This window comes from Caretta caretta, chromosome 3, assembly GCF_965140235.1.
Source record: "Caretta caretta isolate rCarCar2 chromosome 3, rCarCar1.hap1, whole genome shotgun sequence".
NCBI classification, from domain to species: Eukaryota; Metazoa; Chordata; order Testudines; family Cheloniidae; genus Caretta; species Caretta caretta.
The window spans coordinates 186,086,055-186,105,507 of record NC_134208.1 but is presented as its reverse complement, the minus strand read 5'-3'; the positions used below and the strand labels follow the sequence as shown (position 1 = coordinate 186,105,507).

At 41.8% G+C, this 19,453-nt stretch overlaps 1 protein-coding gene across 9 annotated transcripts in view; it reads right to left on the bottom strand.

The window, feature by feature from the left end:
• EML6 (EMAP like 6) overlaps positions 1-19,453 on the bottom strand; it is a 298,929-nt gene that overhangs the window by 169,180 nt on the left and 110,296 nt on the right. For all 9 annotated transcript variants that reach the window (XR_012667789.1, XM_048842340.2, XM_048842341.2 and 6 more), the window contains 4 exons: positions 12,089-12,256; positions 9,273-9,379; positions 1,811-1,929; positions 789-975 (listed from right to left, as the gene is read on the bottom strand). Coding sequence is in view for 8 of the 9 variants with exons in the window: in XM_048842340.2 (XP_048698297.1) it covers positions 789-975; positions 1,811-1,929; positions 9,273-9,379; positions 12,089-12,256 (581 nt within the window). In the remaining variant the exon portion in view is untranslated. The remainder of the gene's footprint in view (positions 1-788; positions 976-1,810; positions 1,930-9,272; positions 9,380-12,088; positions 12,257-19,453) is intronic.

Sequence of the window (19,453 nt, the reverse complement as noted above, 5' to 3'; positions counted from 1 at the left end):
TCAGGGAGAAGTCAAGGTAAATTTGGTAACCTATGACTTTTACTGTATCTGCCATAACTGCTCCCTGATTTTTGTTTAAAAAATGCTATGACAAATCTGCAGCCCTATCAATCAGGAATCTAATGTTACTGTTGTTGTTCATCTTATTATACCTAAAGATTGTGAACATTGCTAATCTTTACACAAATATTCTGTTACTATCATTAGCTCATCCACCCTCCCCCTGTTCCCTCCACCTGGCTACGCGGCTGCTCCCTGGCCCCTGCCTATATGTCTCGCCATCCTGTCATATCTTAGAATTAAGAATTAAAGCTTTTTGCATCAGGACAGTCTTTTACTTTGTCAGTATGGTGCCTAACACAATGAGATCCTTACCTACTTGGGACCTTTAGGTGCTACTGTTATACAAATATAATAAAATAATAAAAACCTAAGTAAACATTAGAAGACTCTTGGGAGGTAGGGAAATATGTATTATTTTCTACATTTTACAGATGAGGAGCAAAGGTTCAGAGTGAATAAGCAACTTTCCAAATGCCACAATAGGAGACTCTAATTTCTGTTTTTTAGGAATACTGTAACAGTGTCACAGTCATGGTTTCCACTACTGCTTTCCCTAGCAGTTAGGCAATGACATGGGTAGCAAAACATTTAATCTGTGATTTTCAAAGCAGAAAAATACCTTTCTTTATGACAAAGGTACACAAACTGTTTTGCATTTCTCAAATATAGTTTGATAGAGAATTCCTTAAGTTGTTTTGTTATGACCAACACTCCTAGATACATACCTGTCCAGTAGCAACATAGTCTTTCATTGGATGGATGGTTAAGCTGAGGATGTCATCATCATGACCAAGATATAGTCTTTGGGTGTGTTGTTGCCTACTGTATACAATGGCAACAGCAGCGATGTGGTAAACTACTTCTCCAGTTTGTGTGTAGAACAAATTATTTCGACAGTCGTAGCCTCTGTAACTGAAATAAATATAAAGCAAGGGAAGTTTAATATGCCACCAAAAATATCCATGTACTTTGGGGGAAAACAATCTAACTACGCAAATGACTTACCTGAGCTAGACCCAAAATATCATAATATACAGGCTGACTACAACCATTTAAATGTCTTATATTACATTCATAATTGTTAACGACTAGAGCTGCATAAAACTCCATGGTTTTCTTTGCACTAGTTAAGTATACCTTTTTTTCTGCATTCAAACAAATTTCACTTTGATTTTGGGGATTAACTGAAGCAAAAACTCATCCAGAACTGTCAGTGTTCACCTGATTTGCATCAAAATCATGAGAAAACACAGAGTTCCTATGATCTGGATGAGAAATCATAAAATTAGCTGAAGTTCATACAAAATTACACCCAGGAAAGCTTTGCATGCTTTTGTGCTGCAAATGTATCACACATTTCTACTAATTACAACAACCATAGCCAATGGACCTAATGACTGCTCCAGGAAATACCAAGGAAAGTCAACTCTGAGTTGAAAAGGTGATCTTAAAAAAAAAAGATAATGCTTGGTTATTACTTAGGTACATTGGTACCTCTTTCTATCCTCCTCTCTAACAATCACAACTGAAAAGAAGAGAAATGTATAGGTGATATTCCCATTTTTACCACAATACCAGTAGGCGCAGTAATTTACCTGTGGGTAAGCAGTGGAAAATGTTACATCAAATACTTTACCTCAAGTTAATTAAGGTGTGTTTAAGTGTCTATTTAAGCACTGTGCTATTCAATGGAAATTTTGGCTTACAAAAGAGAAGTCCAAGAACCTTTACTTAGTAGTTACAATACCCATGTACAAACTGCAGTTTTAAGCTGTCCTCAGGAGCTCTCTCTCTTTTAAGGAAGGGCACTGAATGGTTTTTCTCTTTACTTTGTTGTTTCAGCTGAGGTAGATCTTCTTTGTAAACCTGAAGAATAAGTTACACTTAATTATACATCTCAAGTGAATTGAATATAAATACACACTGACCAGTTCCTTAAATAATAATAATGAAAAATATTAGTTGTATGTCAGTGTGCTCAACAATGCACAAGACAGAAGAAGTCATGATCCCTGCCCTAAAGAGAGGAGGAGGATCCCCACTAGTGGTATTAATGGAAGGTCAGGGAAAGGTCATTGCTATTCAAGAAGTTTCATGTATCACATACTACTTTGTGAACAGGATTTTTAATACTGATACTCTAAATTTCTTTTTTCAACTTAATACATATACTTAAACCTGTACATAATAATGAAATAATTCCATCAATAAGTTCTGGTGACATATACAATAAGCACATTACTTAAGTGATTTGCAAATGTCACCAGAATCCCGAGATGGAATTACAGTCTTAATATATATACCAGAGATACAAAATATTATACATGTAAATCAGTTAGAGATGTTGAAACATTGTGGAACTCCTAGAGCTGTTTGACGCCACTTAGAGGTTGTGACATCAATTAAATTCACCACGAGGCTGAAATATAGCTTTAAATTATTTCCTTTTTTTTGTACATCTCTTCATTTCTTGGTTTTAGATGGCAGTGGAGTACCAAAATCTCTTGCAACAAAAGCTATTTCCACACATTTGAAATTATGACCTAATTTTTAGCACCCCTGACCCCAGGGGTGCTGAAAACATCATAAGAATGTCTGATCTGGAAATGTTACCACACAGAGGTTCAGATAAGCATCTGAAATTTTGGATGAGTATACAAACACAAACTCTAGATATTTTGCCTGTCACTAGCATACACTGTACTGTTCACACACTGTTTTCATCTGGTTTCAAACACCATCTTCAAAAACTTTTAAAGGATGCCACCTGTAAATAAGTCGACTCACTACTAGGGCCTCCCTCCTAGCCAGACGTGGCATAGCAATTCTCTTGCTACTCTAGCACCACCCTGCCAACAGTTGCTCGGGCACTGTGGTGGCTTCTCTTCCAGTAACTTGGCCCTTTAGCTGGGTCACCATCTTAAGTCCACCCCTTTCAGAGTCACAACTGTCCAAACAAAGAGTCCCCAAACGTCTTTAACATAAACAAAATTCTTCCACCCTCTCTGGGGCTAATCATCTGCCTATCTTCAGGGCATAGTCTGTAGGCCCCCCATCCTAGGCTCAATAATCCTTGCGAAGGATTTGTATGCCCCCTTTGTAGGTGAACCCAGTTCCACCCTCTGGGTTTTGACTTAAGGCCATGTACTGAATAAATAGGTCTGTTCCTTTACCTGTGCTGCAGTTCTGTCTGGGCTGCTTCCTATCCAATCTTTTCAGTTCCCCTCTGGGTCTCTCTGTCTCCTCCCTGCCTAGAAAGCTTTCCTTCTTGCTCTGGCTCTTCCTCCATCTCTTTCCCCAGCCAAGCTTTATCACCACTTAAGCCCAGCTCAGTCTGCTTTACTGCAGCCACTTTCTGCTTGATATGGGAAATTGTCTGATTCCCCTCAGGTGGGGCTCATTTTGTAATCAGTTTGGTTTAGCCCCAGGCTCTCCAGTGCATGGGGCAAGCCACAACGTTACACTAACAATGAAACATAAAATATTATAGGTAACATTTTCAAAAGTGCCAAAGTAATTTAGGAGCCTAAGTTCCATCTTCAAAAGTGAAAAGTAAGAAGATAAGTCACGTCTGAAAATGGGACTAGGCACTTTTGAAAATTCTAGTCTATCTCTAATTTCAGCCAAAACTGTTCAGTTGTTTCCACTAATGAGGCTAGTGAAAAATGCACTCTTACTTATAATAAAGTAATTCTGGCTACCTTTTCTTTGAATATCTTTATCATCTATGATTTGGAGCAAGGACTTGAAATCTGGCATTTGTTTCAGGGATGTGCCCTTTACCATCCATCTGAAAATCTGCCAATATTTCGCCAAGCTACAAGCCTTTGAAAAATCACTGTTCACACATTCTCACTAGAGACTTTTTCAACTTTAGCAGCTAAAATATCCAAATTTTCTGTCCACATTGAACATGCTCGAGCTTCTCACATCTCTCAGTTCTAAAATATCCAAATTTTCTGTCCTCACATCTAGCATGCTTCATCCCCTCACAGTGGCTCCAACACAGGACTACAAGTATGAAGCTGGACTTTCACTGTAATGGCTGATCCCAGCTGCTGTGAGTCAGAATGGGGCTGGATACTGGAAGTGAGAGTACAGAGCCTGTCTCTCCTGCACTGTCAATGACACCCTCCCCAATCCCATGCTGGAACTCAGACAGTGTGAAGGAGGAAGCCAGCTGATTCAAATGCAGAGGGGACAAAAGATGGACCAGGGAAGGGAAGAAACGAGTACATTGGGGAAAGAAGTCTGGTGAGACTGGGGATGAAGGGGGAAGGGAGAGAAAGTGTTACTGGGAGTTGGTGGTATGTGTGGGGGGAATTAAGATTGGTTGGACAAGGAGACTGGGACTGGCAGGGCATGGTAACTAAAACTGGGAACAGGGAGGGAGAGGAGGCTGGAACTGGTTGAGCAAGGAGCCTGGAAGCTAGTGAGACATGTGGAGTACTGGGAGCCGCTGGCGGCAGGGGACGACACTGAGATTGGACAAGGATCTGTGACTGGGACTAGAAATCAGCTGGGGGTGAACGGGGGCAGGAGAGAAGATCTGACAAGGAGCAGGAGGGTGTGGGGGAGGAACTAGGACTTGACAGGCAAAAAGATTGGGACAAGTTGCCACAGAGTGAGGAGACTGGGGCAAGCAGCAGGGTGAGGAGTAAGAAGGGAGGACTAAAATTGAATAAGGATCCCAGGGAGGGAGACAGGGAGCCAGTGTTGGGGGGTGGGCAGGGAGGAATGGGACAGACAGAGTGGACAAGGAGCCAGGAGTGGGGAACTGGGTTTGGCAAGGACACTGGGAGTATGGGGGGGTTAGGAGACTAAGCCCGGAAGAGGAGACTGGGTAGGCAAAAAGAATGGAACTGAGATGAGAAGTCTTAAGAGACATGTTGGAAGGGATAGGACAGAACGGGTTAAGCTGGAGAGGAATGGGCAGAAGAGTTTGTGCCCACTAGAGCACACGCCCCTCTAAAGCCTTGAATAGAACCCAAGATTACTGAGTCTCACCATTCGTCTGCTGTGAAATCCACAGGCAAGATGTGTGTTTAAACACCTTCTAGTGCTAATTGACATAGAGGACAGTAACCTACTGTTGCTATCAGTTACTCCACTAGCTCAGAGGTCAGTGCAGTGGATCTTAAGGTTCTAATCCTGCTGATGACCCATGTGTGTCAATATGATGCCACATGATCAAATTTCTGTTCCTTCAGTTTGCTTTTTAAAAACATAGACAATTCTACACAAGAAACTAAATTAAAAGACCATTATTAAGGCTGTAAACTCAAGCTCCCAGAAGTTAGGAATTGCCAGAATTGATCATAGAATCATAGAATATCAGGCTTGGAAGGGACCTCAGGAGGTCATCTAGTCCAACCCCCTGCTCAAAGCAGGACCAATCCCCAACTAAATCATCCCAGACAGGGCTTTGTCAAGCCTGACCTTAAAAATATCTAAGGAAGGAGATTCCACCACCTCCCTAGGTAACCCATTCCAGTGTTTCACCACCCTCCAAGTGAAAAAGTTTTTCCTAATATCCAACCTAAACCTCCCCCACTGCAACTTGAGACCGTTACTCCTTGTTCTGTCATCAGCTACCATTGAGAACAGTCTAGAGCCATCCTCTTTGGAACCCCCTTTCAGGTAGTTGAAAGCAGCTATCAAATCCCCCCTCATTCTTCTCTTCTGCAGGCTAAACAATCCCGGTTCCCTCAGCCTCTCCTCGTAAGTCATGAATTCCAGTCCCCTAATCATTTTTGTTGCCCTCCGCTGGACTCTTTCCAATTTTTCCACATCCTTCTTGTAGTGTGGGGCCCAAAACTGGACACAGTACTCCAGATGAGGCCTCACCAATGTCGAATAGAGGGGAACAATCACATCCCTCGATCTGCTGGCAATGCCCCTACTTATACAGCCCAAAATGCCATTGGCCTTCTTGGCAACAAGGGCACACTGTTGACTCATATCCAGCTTCTCGTCCACTGTCACCCCTAGGTCCTTTTCTGCAGAACTGCTGCCAAGCCATTTGGTCCCTAGTCTGTAGCGGTGCATGAGATTCTTCCATCCTAAGTGCAGGACTCTGCACTTGTCCTTGTTGAACCTCAACAGATTTCTTTTGGTCCAATCCTCTAATTTATCTAGGGCCCTCTGTATCCTATCCCTACCCTCCAGCGTATCCACCTCTCCTCTCAGTTTAGTGTCATCTGCAAACTTGCTGAGGGTGCAATCCACACCATCCTCCAGATCATTTATGAAGATATTGAACAAAACCAGCCCCAGGACCGACCCTTGGGGCACTCCACTTGATACCAGCCACCAACTAGACATGGAGCCATTGATCACTACCCACTGAGCCCGACAATCTCGCCAACTTTCTATCCACCTTATAATCCATTCATCCAGCCCATACTTCTTTAACTTGCTGGCAAGAATACTGTGGGAGACCGTGTCAAAAGCTTTGCTAAAGTCAAGGAACAACACGTCCACCACTTTTCCTTCATCCACAGAGCCAGTTATCTCATCATAGAAGGCAATTAGATTAGTCAGGCATGACTTGCCCTTGGTGAATCCATGCTGACTGTTACTGATCAGTTTCCTCTCCTCTAAGTGCTTCAGACTTGATTCCTTGAGGACTTGCTCCATGATTTTTCCAGGGACTGAGGTGAGGCTGACTGGCCTGTAGTTCCCAGGATCCTCCTTCTTCCCTTTTTTAAAGATGGGCACTACATTACCCTTTTTCCAGTCATCTGGGACTTCCCCCGATCGCCATGAGTTTTCAAAGATAATGGCCAATGGCTCTGCAATCACATCCGCCAACTCCTTTAGCACTCTCGGATGCAGCGCATCCGGCCCCATGGACTTGTGCTCGTCCAGCTTTTCTAAATAGTCCCAAACCACTTCTTTCTCCACAGAGGGCTGGTCACCTCCTCCCTATGCTGTGCTGCCCAGTGCAGTAGTCTGGGAGCTGACCTTGTTCGTGAAGACAGAGGCAAAAAAAGCATTGAGTACATTAGCTTTTTCCACATCCTCGGTCACTAGGTTGCCTCCCTCATTCAGTAAGGGGCCCACACTTTCCTTGACTTTCTTCTTGTTGCTATCATACCTGAAGAAACCCTTCTTGTTACTCTTAACATCTCTTGCTAGCTGCAACTCCAGTTGTGATTTGGTCTTCCTGATTTCACTCCTGATGTTCATAGATTCATAGATTTCAAGGCGGGACCATTGTGATCATCTAGTCTGACCTCCAGTATTACACGGACCATTGACCTTGCCCACAATAATTCCAATAATATATTTGTTAGAAAAATGTCCAATCCTGATTCAAAAATTATCAGTGATGAACACACCACCATGACTATTGGTAAATTGTTCCAATGGTTAATTACTCTGTCAAAAATTTACATTTTATTTCCAGTCTAAATTTGTCTAGCTTTAACTTCCAGCCATTGGATTGTGTCATACCTTTCTCTGCTAGACTGAACAGCCCATTATTAAATATTTGTTCCCTGTGTAGATACTTATAGATGATGATCAAATCACCCCTTACTGTCTTTGTTAAATTAAATAGATTGAGCTCTTTGTGTCTGTCACTTATAAGGCATGTTTTCTAATCCTTTAATCATACTTGTGGCTCTTCTCTGAACCCTCTCCAATTTATCAACATCCTTCTTGAATTGTGGGCACCAGAACTGGACTCAGTATTCCTGCAGCAGTCACACCAGTCCAAATACTGAGGTAAAATAACCTCCCTACTCCTACTTGAGATTTCCCTGTTTATGCATTCCAGGATTAGCTTTTTTGGCCACAGCATCACATTGGGAGGTCATGTTCAGCTGCGTAGCCACCACTGACCCCAAATCTTTTTCAGAGTCAGTGCTTCCCCAACATGTGGAAGCTTAATTTGGCCCCCTTGTGCCATTATGATACAGTCTTTAATTACATGATGATACACTATTTTTCCACAGGACCCCTTCCTCAGTTAGGGCACAGGATGGACATTGCTCACTTAATAAGCAGCTATCCAATATTTTGTTTCGTTCAGTGTGTGAACCTAGGCCTCATTTACCTGCACTCTGAACAAAGAATTATTAATTTCCTCATGTCCCTTTCTATGGTGCTTGTCTCAATAGAATCTGAATGCTTCACAAACATTCATTAATTTATGTTCACAACACCTTTGTGAGATGAGGAGGTGGCATTATTCCATTTTACTGTAGGGAGCTGCGGCACAGAGAGTAAGTTCAAAGTATCCACTAATTTGGATGACCAATGTGAGACAGGGAGGATGTGATTTTTCAGAATAACTACCATTATTAGTTAGCATTTTTTATGTTCAAAGCGGAGTTCATCATTGACTTCAGTTGCAGCTGTGAGTTCTCAGTACTTCTGCAAATCAGACCCCAGGGTATCAAGTCGAACTCCCAGAAAATGAGGAACACACAATTAATGACTACTTCTAAAAAGCCTGATTTAAATGACTTGCTCAGCATCACACAGAATTCTGTGGCAAAGTCAGGGATAAAATCCAATTTTCCAAGACAGCAGCATTCAACTGCCTTGACCATCAGAGCTTTCTTTTTCTTCCTGCTAATCCCCTACCTCATTCAACACACACCTTCCAATTTCTGCAGCAAATGAGGCAAGGTCCTACAGACAACAGCCTCCTTTATTATACCACCCTAATTCATCCCAAGAGCAGCACCATTCTGTAAACTAAATGAGGCATTGGTTCTGTGGAAAAAATAGTATGTGAACATATAATTAAAATCTATCATAATGCATACACACAAGGAGAAAGAATTAAGGCTGCACAGCATCCTTAATTCTGTTATTTCCATACTTCCGAGTTCTTGATTTTGAAACTTTAATAGTGTTCTTTTAAAGTACTTTTTATGTGTGATATATTATAATACAGGCTGAGTGAAACTTCATTGAAGCTGATGGGCATGATAATAAAAGGACATATCTATCATACTAGTATAAGGCTTTTGTACATATAGGCACTTTTTCTTAAATGCTTTTCAAATACTCATCTGTAGCTAAAGTACACACTGCTTTTATTTTGTATATTGGTTGCATAAATATTGTCAAAATATTTTTTCTCGAAGTAGACAGATGAATTTGCTGCAACTTTATTTTAACTGGCTTTACTGAAAAGTTACAGAGGATTATTAGGCAGCTGAGTTTACATCTGTATATTCATTTTTACTCACTTGGCGATCATAGTTGATTTGAGCTTCCTGCTCAATATCTGAATCTAGCTCTGGCACATCAGATAAATCAGAATCTGACTCTTCACTGTATGACTCAATACCTCCCTCTGCATAAAAATCAATCCACATGTAATAGTTATTATCTAGTCAGAACAGAATATTATGTCACATTTTCACAATTTTTTAGACTACCAGGAATTAACGCAAAACCTTCAGAAGCTTTAAAGTGTTTGCAAACATTCTATGGACTTGGTGAACATTTCTGGTTTTGTATCGCAAAGGTAAAGACAGATAATTCTCCCACTTCAATGCCAAGGTCTCTATTGTAAAACCCTGAATAATGATTAGGGCTGTCAACTAATCACAGTTAACTCACACGATTAACTAAAAAAAAATTAATCACGATTAATCACAGTTTTAATCGCACTGTTAAACAATAGGATACCAATTGAAATATTTAAATATTTTGGATGTTTTTCTACATTTTTATATATATTATATTCTGTCTTTTAATTGAAATCAAAGTCTATATTATTTTTTATTACAAATATTTGCACTGTAAAAATGATAAACAAAAGAAACAGTATTTTTCAGTTCACCAAATACAAGTACTGTAGTGCAATTTCTTGCTCGTGAAAGTCCAACTTACAAATGTAGAATTTTTTTGCTACATAACTGCACTCAAAAAACAAAACAATGTAAACCTTCAGACCCTACAAGTCCACTCATTCCTACTTCTTGTTCAGCCAATTGCTAAGACAAAAAAGTATGTTTACAATTACAGGAGATAATACTGCCCACTTCTTATTTAGAATGTCACCAGAAAGTGAGAACAGGCATTTGCATGGCACTTTTGTAGCCAGCATTGCAAGGTATTTACGTGCCAGATATGCTAAACATTCGTATGCCCCTTCATGCTTTGGCCACCATGCCAGAGGACATGCTTCCAAGCTGATGACGCTCGTTAAAAAATAACGTGTTAATTAAATTTGTGACTGAACTCCTTGGGGGAGAACTTCATGTCCCCAGCTCTGTTTTACCCGCATTCTGCCATATATTACATGTTATAGCAGGGTCGGATGATGACCCAGCATATGTTGTTCATTTTAAGAACACTTTCTCTGCAGATTTCACAAAATGCAAAGAAGGTGCCAATGTGAGATTTCTAAAGATAGCTACAGCACTCGACCCAAGGTTTAAGAATCTGAAGTGCCTTCCAAAATCTGAGAGGGACGAGGCGTCGAGCATGCTTTCAGAAGTCTTAAAAGAGCAAAACTGAAATGCGGAACCTACAGAACCCAAACCACCAAAAAAGAAAATCAACCTTCTGCTGGTGGCATCTGACTAAGATAATGAAAATGAACATGCATCAGTCCACACTGCTTTGGATTGTTATCGAGCCCGTCATGAGCATGATCACATGTCCCCTGGAATGGTGGTTGAAGTATGAAAGGACATATGAATTTTTAGCACATCTGGCATGTAAATATCTTGCAATGACAGCTACAACTGTGCCATGAGAACGCCTGTTCTCACTTTCAGGTGACATTGTAAACAAGAAGCGGGCAGCATTATCTCCTGCAAATGTAAATAAACTTGTTTGTCTGAGCAATTGGCTTAACAAGAAGCAGGGCTGAGTGGACTTGCAGGCTCTAAAATTTTACATGGTTTAATTTTTGAATGCAGGTTTTTTTGTACATAATTCTACATTTTTAAGTTCAACTTTCATGATAAAGAGATTGCACTATAGTACTTGTATTAGGTGAATTGAAAAATACTATTTCTTTTGTTTTTTTACAGGGTAAATACTTGTAATCAAAAATAAATATAAAGTGAGCACTCTACACTTTGCATTCTTTGTTGTAATTGAAATCAATATATTTGAAAATGTAGAAAACTTCCAAAAATATTTAAATAAATGGTCTTCTATTATAGTTTAACAATGAGATTAATTGCGATTCTTTTTTTTAATCACACAATTACTCATGATTAATTTTTGTAATCGCTTGACAGCCCTAATAATAATTAATGGAATTCACTCAACTGGGATTATACATTATCTGTAACTACCTTTTATAGTGATGACATGCAGAAATTTTATGTTATCCTGAAATATTGCATGATGTGTGATCCCTCTACTTGCTTGAAATAATGTGTTATATCACATGGAAAAAATCAGTTAATTTCTGCAGGGCCTGAGACCATGTGAAAGATTTCCTGCAGGGAAATCCAATATTTAGCAGTTGACGTTATGTAATTTATATGCTTCTGTTCAATATTACAGGCACAATGCACATTACAAGTGCAATTTTCAAATATGACCATTAAATTGTACACACAAATCTCACATGTTCATATGCATATTTACACATAGACACACAAAATGGCATTTACACAGCTAATTGCCTTTTTCATGCACAATTAGGATTTGTGTACACAATTTCAGGTGTTCAATTTTGAAAACTGACTCTGATCTCATACATCTCTCCCTCTTACAAGCTTCTTATATTTGATGTGAGTTGAAAATATCTCTGGTATCTTCCCAGGTAAATTCCCTGAATCCTGCTACAGGATTATTTGAGTGGATTTTGCCTGGGACATACACTAGTCTATTAACTCTCATGAATCTACAGGAAAGCAAAAGGCCCTGTGGAAGCTGGATGTGTGGTATTCCAAAGACTAATATGAAAAATAATATTTTTCTCTTCATCCAACACAACCTTCTGCATCAGTGCTACATATTTCTTTGATTTTTATGAAACAAAAACAACAAAATAAACATCATAAGCAAATTTTCAGAAAATGGTAATTTTTACCTTGGGATGCTGTTTCAAGGATTCCATTTGTTACACTTTCTGGAATAAATCTCCACTGAAAAACAGAGTGATCAGCACCTCCTGTACTTAACACCCACTGAAAATCATGTGACCAACGTACATTAGTTATATGTGCTGAGTGGCCTGCATATTTTCTAAATTTAGCTCCTAAAATATATAAAAATAAAATTGTTAAAAGTGAAAATAGCCACTGAATGAACAAATTATATAGTTAATTTTTTAAAAAGGTGATAGGACAGTACATATAAATTGTTTTCTTTTTAATGGGACCATACATTAAAAATCTGTCTCATGGCTTGCATGCTCTTGCAAATTTCCAACATTTCAAATCAAACTTCCACCATCCTAACAGTTTCATTATATGGCCCAAAGATAGGAGGTTATTTTTTTAAATTTTATGCTGAAATAAAATACAATAAAAAGCCAAATCATCAGCAAAGTAACAGCATAGAGTGGTACAATTATAAAAAAGCACAAGGTTCAGCTGTGCTATTGAGACTCTTGCTTGGTCCCTCAAGGCAACTGTATGACAGAATTGAAATGGTGAAATGATTAGACTGCAAAAAAGAAATACGAGCAAGTAGGCAGCAACATGGCAGTGCTGGAGTTGGTTTTAGGGGATACCATTTACATATCTTCTAAGGGTCTGTCTAGATTAAGAAAGGAAATTGGGATTAGCTAACAAATTTTACCTAACCCCAGCCTTTACTCTACTGTACACACAAGGTCAACAACTTTTAGCTCAATATAGCTGGTCAAGGTCAGGTGACCTCCATCAAATCTTGATCTCTTCCTAATCTGGATGAAACTTCAGACAGAGTATAACAACATCCGAGAGTGCTGAAGGAATTGGCGGCTGTGATTGCAGAGCCACTGGCCATTATCTTTGAAAACTCGTGGCGAACGGGGGAAGTCCCGGATGACTGGAAAAAGGCTAATGTAGTGCCAATCTTTAAAAAAGGGAAGAAGGAGGATCCTGGGAACTACAGGCCAGTCAGCCTCACCTAAGTCCCTGGAAAAATCATGGAGCAGGTCCTCAAAGAATCAATCCTGAAGCACTTGCATGAGAGGAAAGTGATCAGGAACAGCCAGCATGGATTCACCAAGGGAAGGTCATGCCTGACTAATCTAATCGCCTTCTATGATGAGATTACTGGTTCTGTGGATGAAGGGAAAGCAGTGGATGTATTGTTTCTTGACTTTAGCAAAGCTTTTGACACGGTCTCCCACAGTATTCTTGTCAGCAAGTTAAGGAAGTATGGGCTGGAAGAATGCACTATAAGATGGGTAGAAAGCTGGCTAGATTGTCGGGCTCAACGGGTAGTTATCAATGGCTCCATGTCTAGTTGGCAGCCGGTATCAAGTGGAGTGCCCCAAGGGTCGGTCCTGGGGCTGGTTTTGTTCAATATCTTCATAAATGATCTGGAGGATGGTGTGGATTGCACTCTCAGCAAATTTGCGGATGATACTAAACTGGGAGGAGTGGTAGATACGCTGGAGGGGAGGGATAGGATACAGAAGGACCTAGACAAATTGGAGGATTGGGCCAAAAGAAATCTGATGAGGTTCAATAAGGATAAGTGCAGAGTCCTGCACTTAGGACGGAAGAACCCAATGCACAGCTACAGACTAGGGACCAAATGGCTAGGCAGCAGTTCTGCGGAAAAGGACCTAGGGGTGACAGTGGACGAGAAGCTGGATATGAGTCAGCAGTGTGCCCTTGTTGCCAAGAAGGCCAATGGCATTTTGGGATGTATAAGTAGGGGCATAGCGAGCAGATCGAGGGACGTGATCGTTCCCCTCTATTCGACATTGGTGAGGCCTCATCTGGAGTACTGTGTCCAGTTTTGGGCCCCACACTTCAAGAAGGATGTGGATAAATTGGAGAGAGTCCAGCGAAGGGCAACAAAAATGATTAGGGGTCTGGAACACATGAGTTATGAGGAGAGGCTGAGGGAGCTGGGATTGTTTAGCCTGCAGAAGAGAAGAATGAGGGGGGATTTGATAGCTGCTTTCAACTACCTAAGAGGGGGTTCCAAAGAGGATGGCTCTAGACTGTTCTCAATGGTAGCAGATGACAGAACGAGGAGTAATGGTCTCAAGCTGCAGTGGGGGAGGTTTAGATTGGATATTAGGAAAAACTTTTTCACTAAGAGGGTGGTAAAACACTGGAATGCGTTACCTAGGGAGGTGGTAGAATCTCCTTCCTTAGAGGTTTTTAAGGTCAGGCTTGACAAAGCCCTGGCTGGGATGATTTAACTGGGAATTGGTCCTGCTTCGAGCAGGGGGTTGGACTAGATGACCTTCTGGGGTCCCTTCCAACCCTTATATTCTATGATTCTATGATTCTAACAATAGAAGTCCTTTACCAAAACAAAGTAGTGATGGAATTATAAAACATTCCCCAGTCCCCTCTGTATAATTCTGACCAGAAAATGGAGTAGAAATTATTCTTAAAACTAGGATGAAGAGAGTCCCTTTCACCACCAAACTACTGATGAGCTGTCTAACAAAAATGAGAACAGTAGCTCAGTATGTTCAGTATTTCCTGAGATAAAATAATCTTATGAGGTTGGATTTTGCATGCCATCAGTGCAAATGCGTGACAGAGAGACACACACACACTGCCCCTTTAAGTACGCTGCCCTTTTAAGTAGATTGGCACTCAGCAGTCTGAAGCCTGCTTGTCCAGACACAGCAACAGCTGCCAGCAAGCTCCCTCCATCCTGAGCCCTGTCCTGAGCCCTGTCATGTCGCCCCCGGCTCTGTGGAGATGGGGTACAGGGACAGGGGAAGGGGGACACCCTGACATCAGTGCCCACCTCCCCCTCCCGGTAGCAGCTGGCCAGGGGCTCCAAGGCAGAGGGCAGGAGCAGCACAGCAGTGTGGAGAGGGACACCTGAAGTGCCGGCATTTGATAGCCTGCTGGGTGGCCACCCGGCCACACAGCTTAGAGGGAATTTAGGTTCCGATGTATTTATTTATGAGCTTGTGGGACTAGAATAAAGGTTGGTGCCCTAAGGAAGCATTTAATGTTGGGATTTGTACAAAACTTCCTTTTCTTGAACATGCTGAGGACATTATACCAAAAAGGCTTAACCTCTTTGCCTATTAAGGCCACATTAACACCTCCTGGGGGAAGTCAAGGCTATACTTAACATATTAGTTAAAATATGGACTTTGCACTAGCCAGTAGAATAGGTTCTATTCATTGACTTCTTTTGAAAATCACTTCACACAAGTATCCATTTTGAACCTGTCTGGACCAGGATAAGGATTGGGTTTTACAATATGGGATGACTGACTTTTGCAATAGCAAACCTCCTCTGTGAGACAGAGACAACCAAAGGTCCAATACTAAGTTAATCATGCCTAGGAGTCCAGACTTCTTCAGTCAGAAAGGCATAAAAAGTAACTCTCTTGTATAGTCCTGGAAAGCAGTGGAAAAGGTGGGAAGGCATATGGAAGAAACATTGCCCAGCTTTGTGAGAAGTCATTCCCCACATCACATCTTGATCTTTCCTGAAGAGGCTACAGGTCACTGTACTGCTGTTTTCCGATACAAAGAGGTCAATCACCAGCCTGCTAACCTGATGAGTGAGGATGTTTCTGGTTCTAATTCCACAATTCTGCCATGCAAGTCTTATTGTTCATCTTTCCCTTAATGATCAGTGCACACAGAGATAGGAAATTTTGCTTTCACCAGGACAGAAGAAGTTGATTTTTCTCTCTGGAATAGGACTGATCATGTTCTTTCTAGTTTATTTATGAAAACCACATCAGATACATTAACTGTGAACTCTAGGTCATTGATGTTTATCTTTAAGAACTAGGGGTCACAAAATGAAATTAACAGGCAGCAGGTTGGAGGGCTTGGAATTGCACTTTGTCTTCCTGAAGGAACTTGTCTGAATTCCGAAAACTTGCAGTAGTTGATGAAATCATACTTCACAAGTAGGGCCTGATAACTGGCTATTTGGAAATGCAGACTGGAAGCTGTAAACACTTTTTTCCCTAGGAGGTCCAAGCATTTAGCCTCCTTATCTGAAGGGGTGTCTTGTTGCCTACTCCTTTCTGGAGCAGCCTGAACAACCAGGAAATTCAGGGCAAGATGCATGAATAAAAATTCTGCTCCCTCACTTGGAACAAAGTACCTCTTTTCTGCCCTCTTAGGAATAGCTGCACATGTTGTTGGAGTATGTCACTACTTTGGCCACTAGAGGATATGACCACCTTGGACGCACTGCATTTTGTAAAATGTCCAGGAGTTTGTGGGATGTCTCTTGGACTTCCTTCAGAGGAATCTGGAGTATATCAGCAACCCTCCTTAACAGCTCCAGGATCTGCTGTGATCATCCAGCAGAGACGGTGAGACCGGGGCAACTGCCGTTTTAGGAGACGAAGATGATATTCTTGGCAAAACCAGCCGAACTGCTGAATCTGGCTCTTCTTCCTCCACAGGCTCATGGAGCAGGCCAGGTTGGTCTCTTGGAGGAGAAAGGATGCTGTGATTCTTGACAGGACTGTACCACTTCTGAATACTGCATGTGTGGGTCCCACATCCCCAGTAAGGCCAGTGAGAAAAATCCAACATGAGTTGAGGTAGTCCCCATAGCATAGGTCGTGGGGGAGCCCAGGAGCTTCTCAATCCTTTATCTGGGCTCACCTTCTGTGGTAGAGATGTCAGTTCCTCCTCAGTGTTGGATTGTCTTGAAAAGGAGAATGTAGGGTTCAATTCTAATGGGGTGCCAGCAGTATGGTAGGGCTGCAATGCCTATATTGGTAGACAGACCGGAGACCAGCTTCTCCCTTTATAGTGCTCATGGACTGATGGTGTCAGAACCTCCCTAGACGGGACCAGGTCCAATAAGATGAGAGACCGCAGATCTGGGAGGATATTCTGTTGTCATATACCTCTCCTCAGTTAGTTTCTCCCCATATTGACAGAGCCAGTGTATGAAGGGGGCAGGAGTCATGGCTCAGTAGTTTGAGCATTGGTCTGCTAAACCCAGGGTTGTGAGTTCAATCCTTGAGGGGGCCATTTAGGGTTCTGGGGCAAAAATTGGGGATTGGTCCTGCTTTGAGCAGAGGGTTGGACTAGATGACCTCCTGAGGTCCGTTCCAACCCTGATATTCTATGATTCTATGAAATCCCTTGGAAACCAACACTTCACTATGTGAGCATGAAGGTACCATCGGTTCAAGGGAATCTCTATGCTTTTCCTTTGCTGGTACTGGGGGTTGACCCAGTCTAGGCTCACAATGTCAGTCCTTGTTCGTTACTGATGACAGACCAGCTGTTGCAGACAGTACTGGAGCTGAAGCACCTTTAGTTTTTGGAGCCTGCAAATTGGTGCAGTGACTCTTCAGATTTTCTGAACCTTTTGGGACAGGGTGCAAAGAGTCACGCAACACAGAAAGTGTTGGGGAAGAAGCACTCCCCTTAGAGGTGGACTTCAAGGGGCACACCTTTCTAGATTTTTGAGAATGCCTCCCCTGAGAAAAAGAGCCCTTGGCTCTATTCTTACCCATCCCTGTGTCGAAAGTAATGGTGCTAGGAGGCATGTTTTTTGAAGCTTCTGACCAGAACAAGGGAGGGGCAGTCTCCTTGCCTGGATATGACTGAGCTCTCATTGCACACTCTATCAGATGTCTCTTCAGCTTGAATTTTTGTACCTGGTAAGTTTGCCTGAGGAAAGAGCAGCACATACTGCACTTGACGGAGATGTGCACTTCTCTGAGGCAGTACAGGCGCCTCTGACAGTCACTCGTCACTGATCAAGCCATATTCCCAACCCCAAATCAGGAGCAGGGAGGCAAACTCCCAAGTCCTAACTAACTATATTGAGCAAACTAATAACTATCTAACAGAACTTCATACATATAATATTTACAGAATCAAGTAGAAGGATCAAATCTCTGGACATTGTAGGCTCTGTCTCACACCATGTGGTGGCAGAAAGGAATTGGAGAAACAATCAGTCCACACTGCCCCTTTTACCCTTGATTTGGTGCAAGAGGACAGGAACAGCACAGACACAGACCAATGAACACTACTAACATGAATCTTCGAGTCTCAGGCACATGAAGTACATAGAATCATAGAATATCAGTGTTGGAAGGGACCTCAGGAGGTCATCTAGTCCAACCCCCTGCTCAAAGCAGGACCAATCCCCAACTAAATCATCCCAGCCAGGGCTTTGTCAAGCCTCACCTTAACAACTTCAAGAGAAGGAGATTCCACCACCTCCCTAGGTAACCCATTCCAGTGTTTCACCACCCTCTTAGTGAAAAAGTTTTTCCTAATATCCAACCTAAACCTCCACTGCAACTTGAGACCATTACTCTTCATCTGCTATCATCTGCTACCACTGAGAACAGTCTAGAGCCATCCTCTTTGAAACCCCCTTTCAGGTAGTTGAAAGCAGCTATCAAATCCCCCCTCATTCTTCTCTTCAGCAGACTAAACAATCCCAGTTCCCTCAGCCTCTCCTCATAAGTCATGAATTCCAGTCCCCTAATCATTTTTGTTGCCCTCCGCTGGACTCTTTCCAATTTTTCCACTTCCATCTTGTAGTCTGGCCCCCAAAACTGGACACAGTACTCCAGATGAGGCCTCACCAATGTCGAATAGAGGGGAATGATCACAACCCTCGATCTGTTGACAATGCCCCTACTTATACATCCCAAAATGCCATTGGCCTTCATGGCATCAATGGCACACTGTTGACTCATATCCAGCTTCACGTCCACTGTAACCCCTAGGTCCTTTTCTGCAGAACTGCTGCCTAGCCATTCAGTCCCGCTGACATTGCGCTATTTACACAGGAGGTTAGGTCGGTATAATTACATTGCTCAGGCCCTTTTTTTCACACCCCTGAGCGACATAGTTATACCAATATAGGTATGTTGCAGAGATGACTGGGTACCAACATAAGTCTGTTGCAGAGCTGACTGGTTTCTCAAGAACCAGGATCCAAACATTCGAGAAAGCCCCAGTCTGTCTCATCAATACAGGAATATACTATGCTCGTAAGGAGATGATTTTTATAGGATACAGTTATAAAGATGCTATGATCATAACAATTGCTCAATTGCAACAAGTGGATGTTTTCCAGAATGGTTAGATAGGAATATTTTAATAAAAGGCAAGGGTCTAAAATATGCAGGGAAAAAGAAATACACTCTTCTGGAAAGTGATTAGAATAGCCTTGTCATAAAAATAAATGGAAAGGTAACCTCCTGGCCAGAGGCAAAATCCTTTCACCTGTAAAGGGTTAAGAAGCTAAGGTGACCTCGCTGGCACCTGAACCAAAATGACCAATGAGGGGACAAGATACTTTC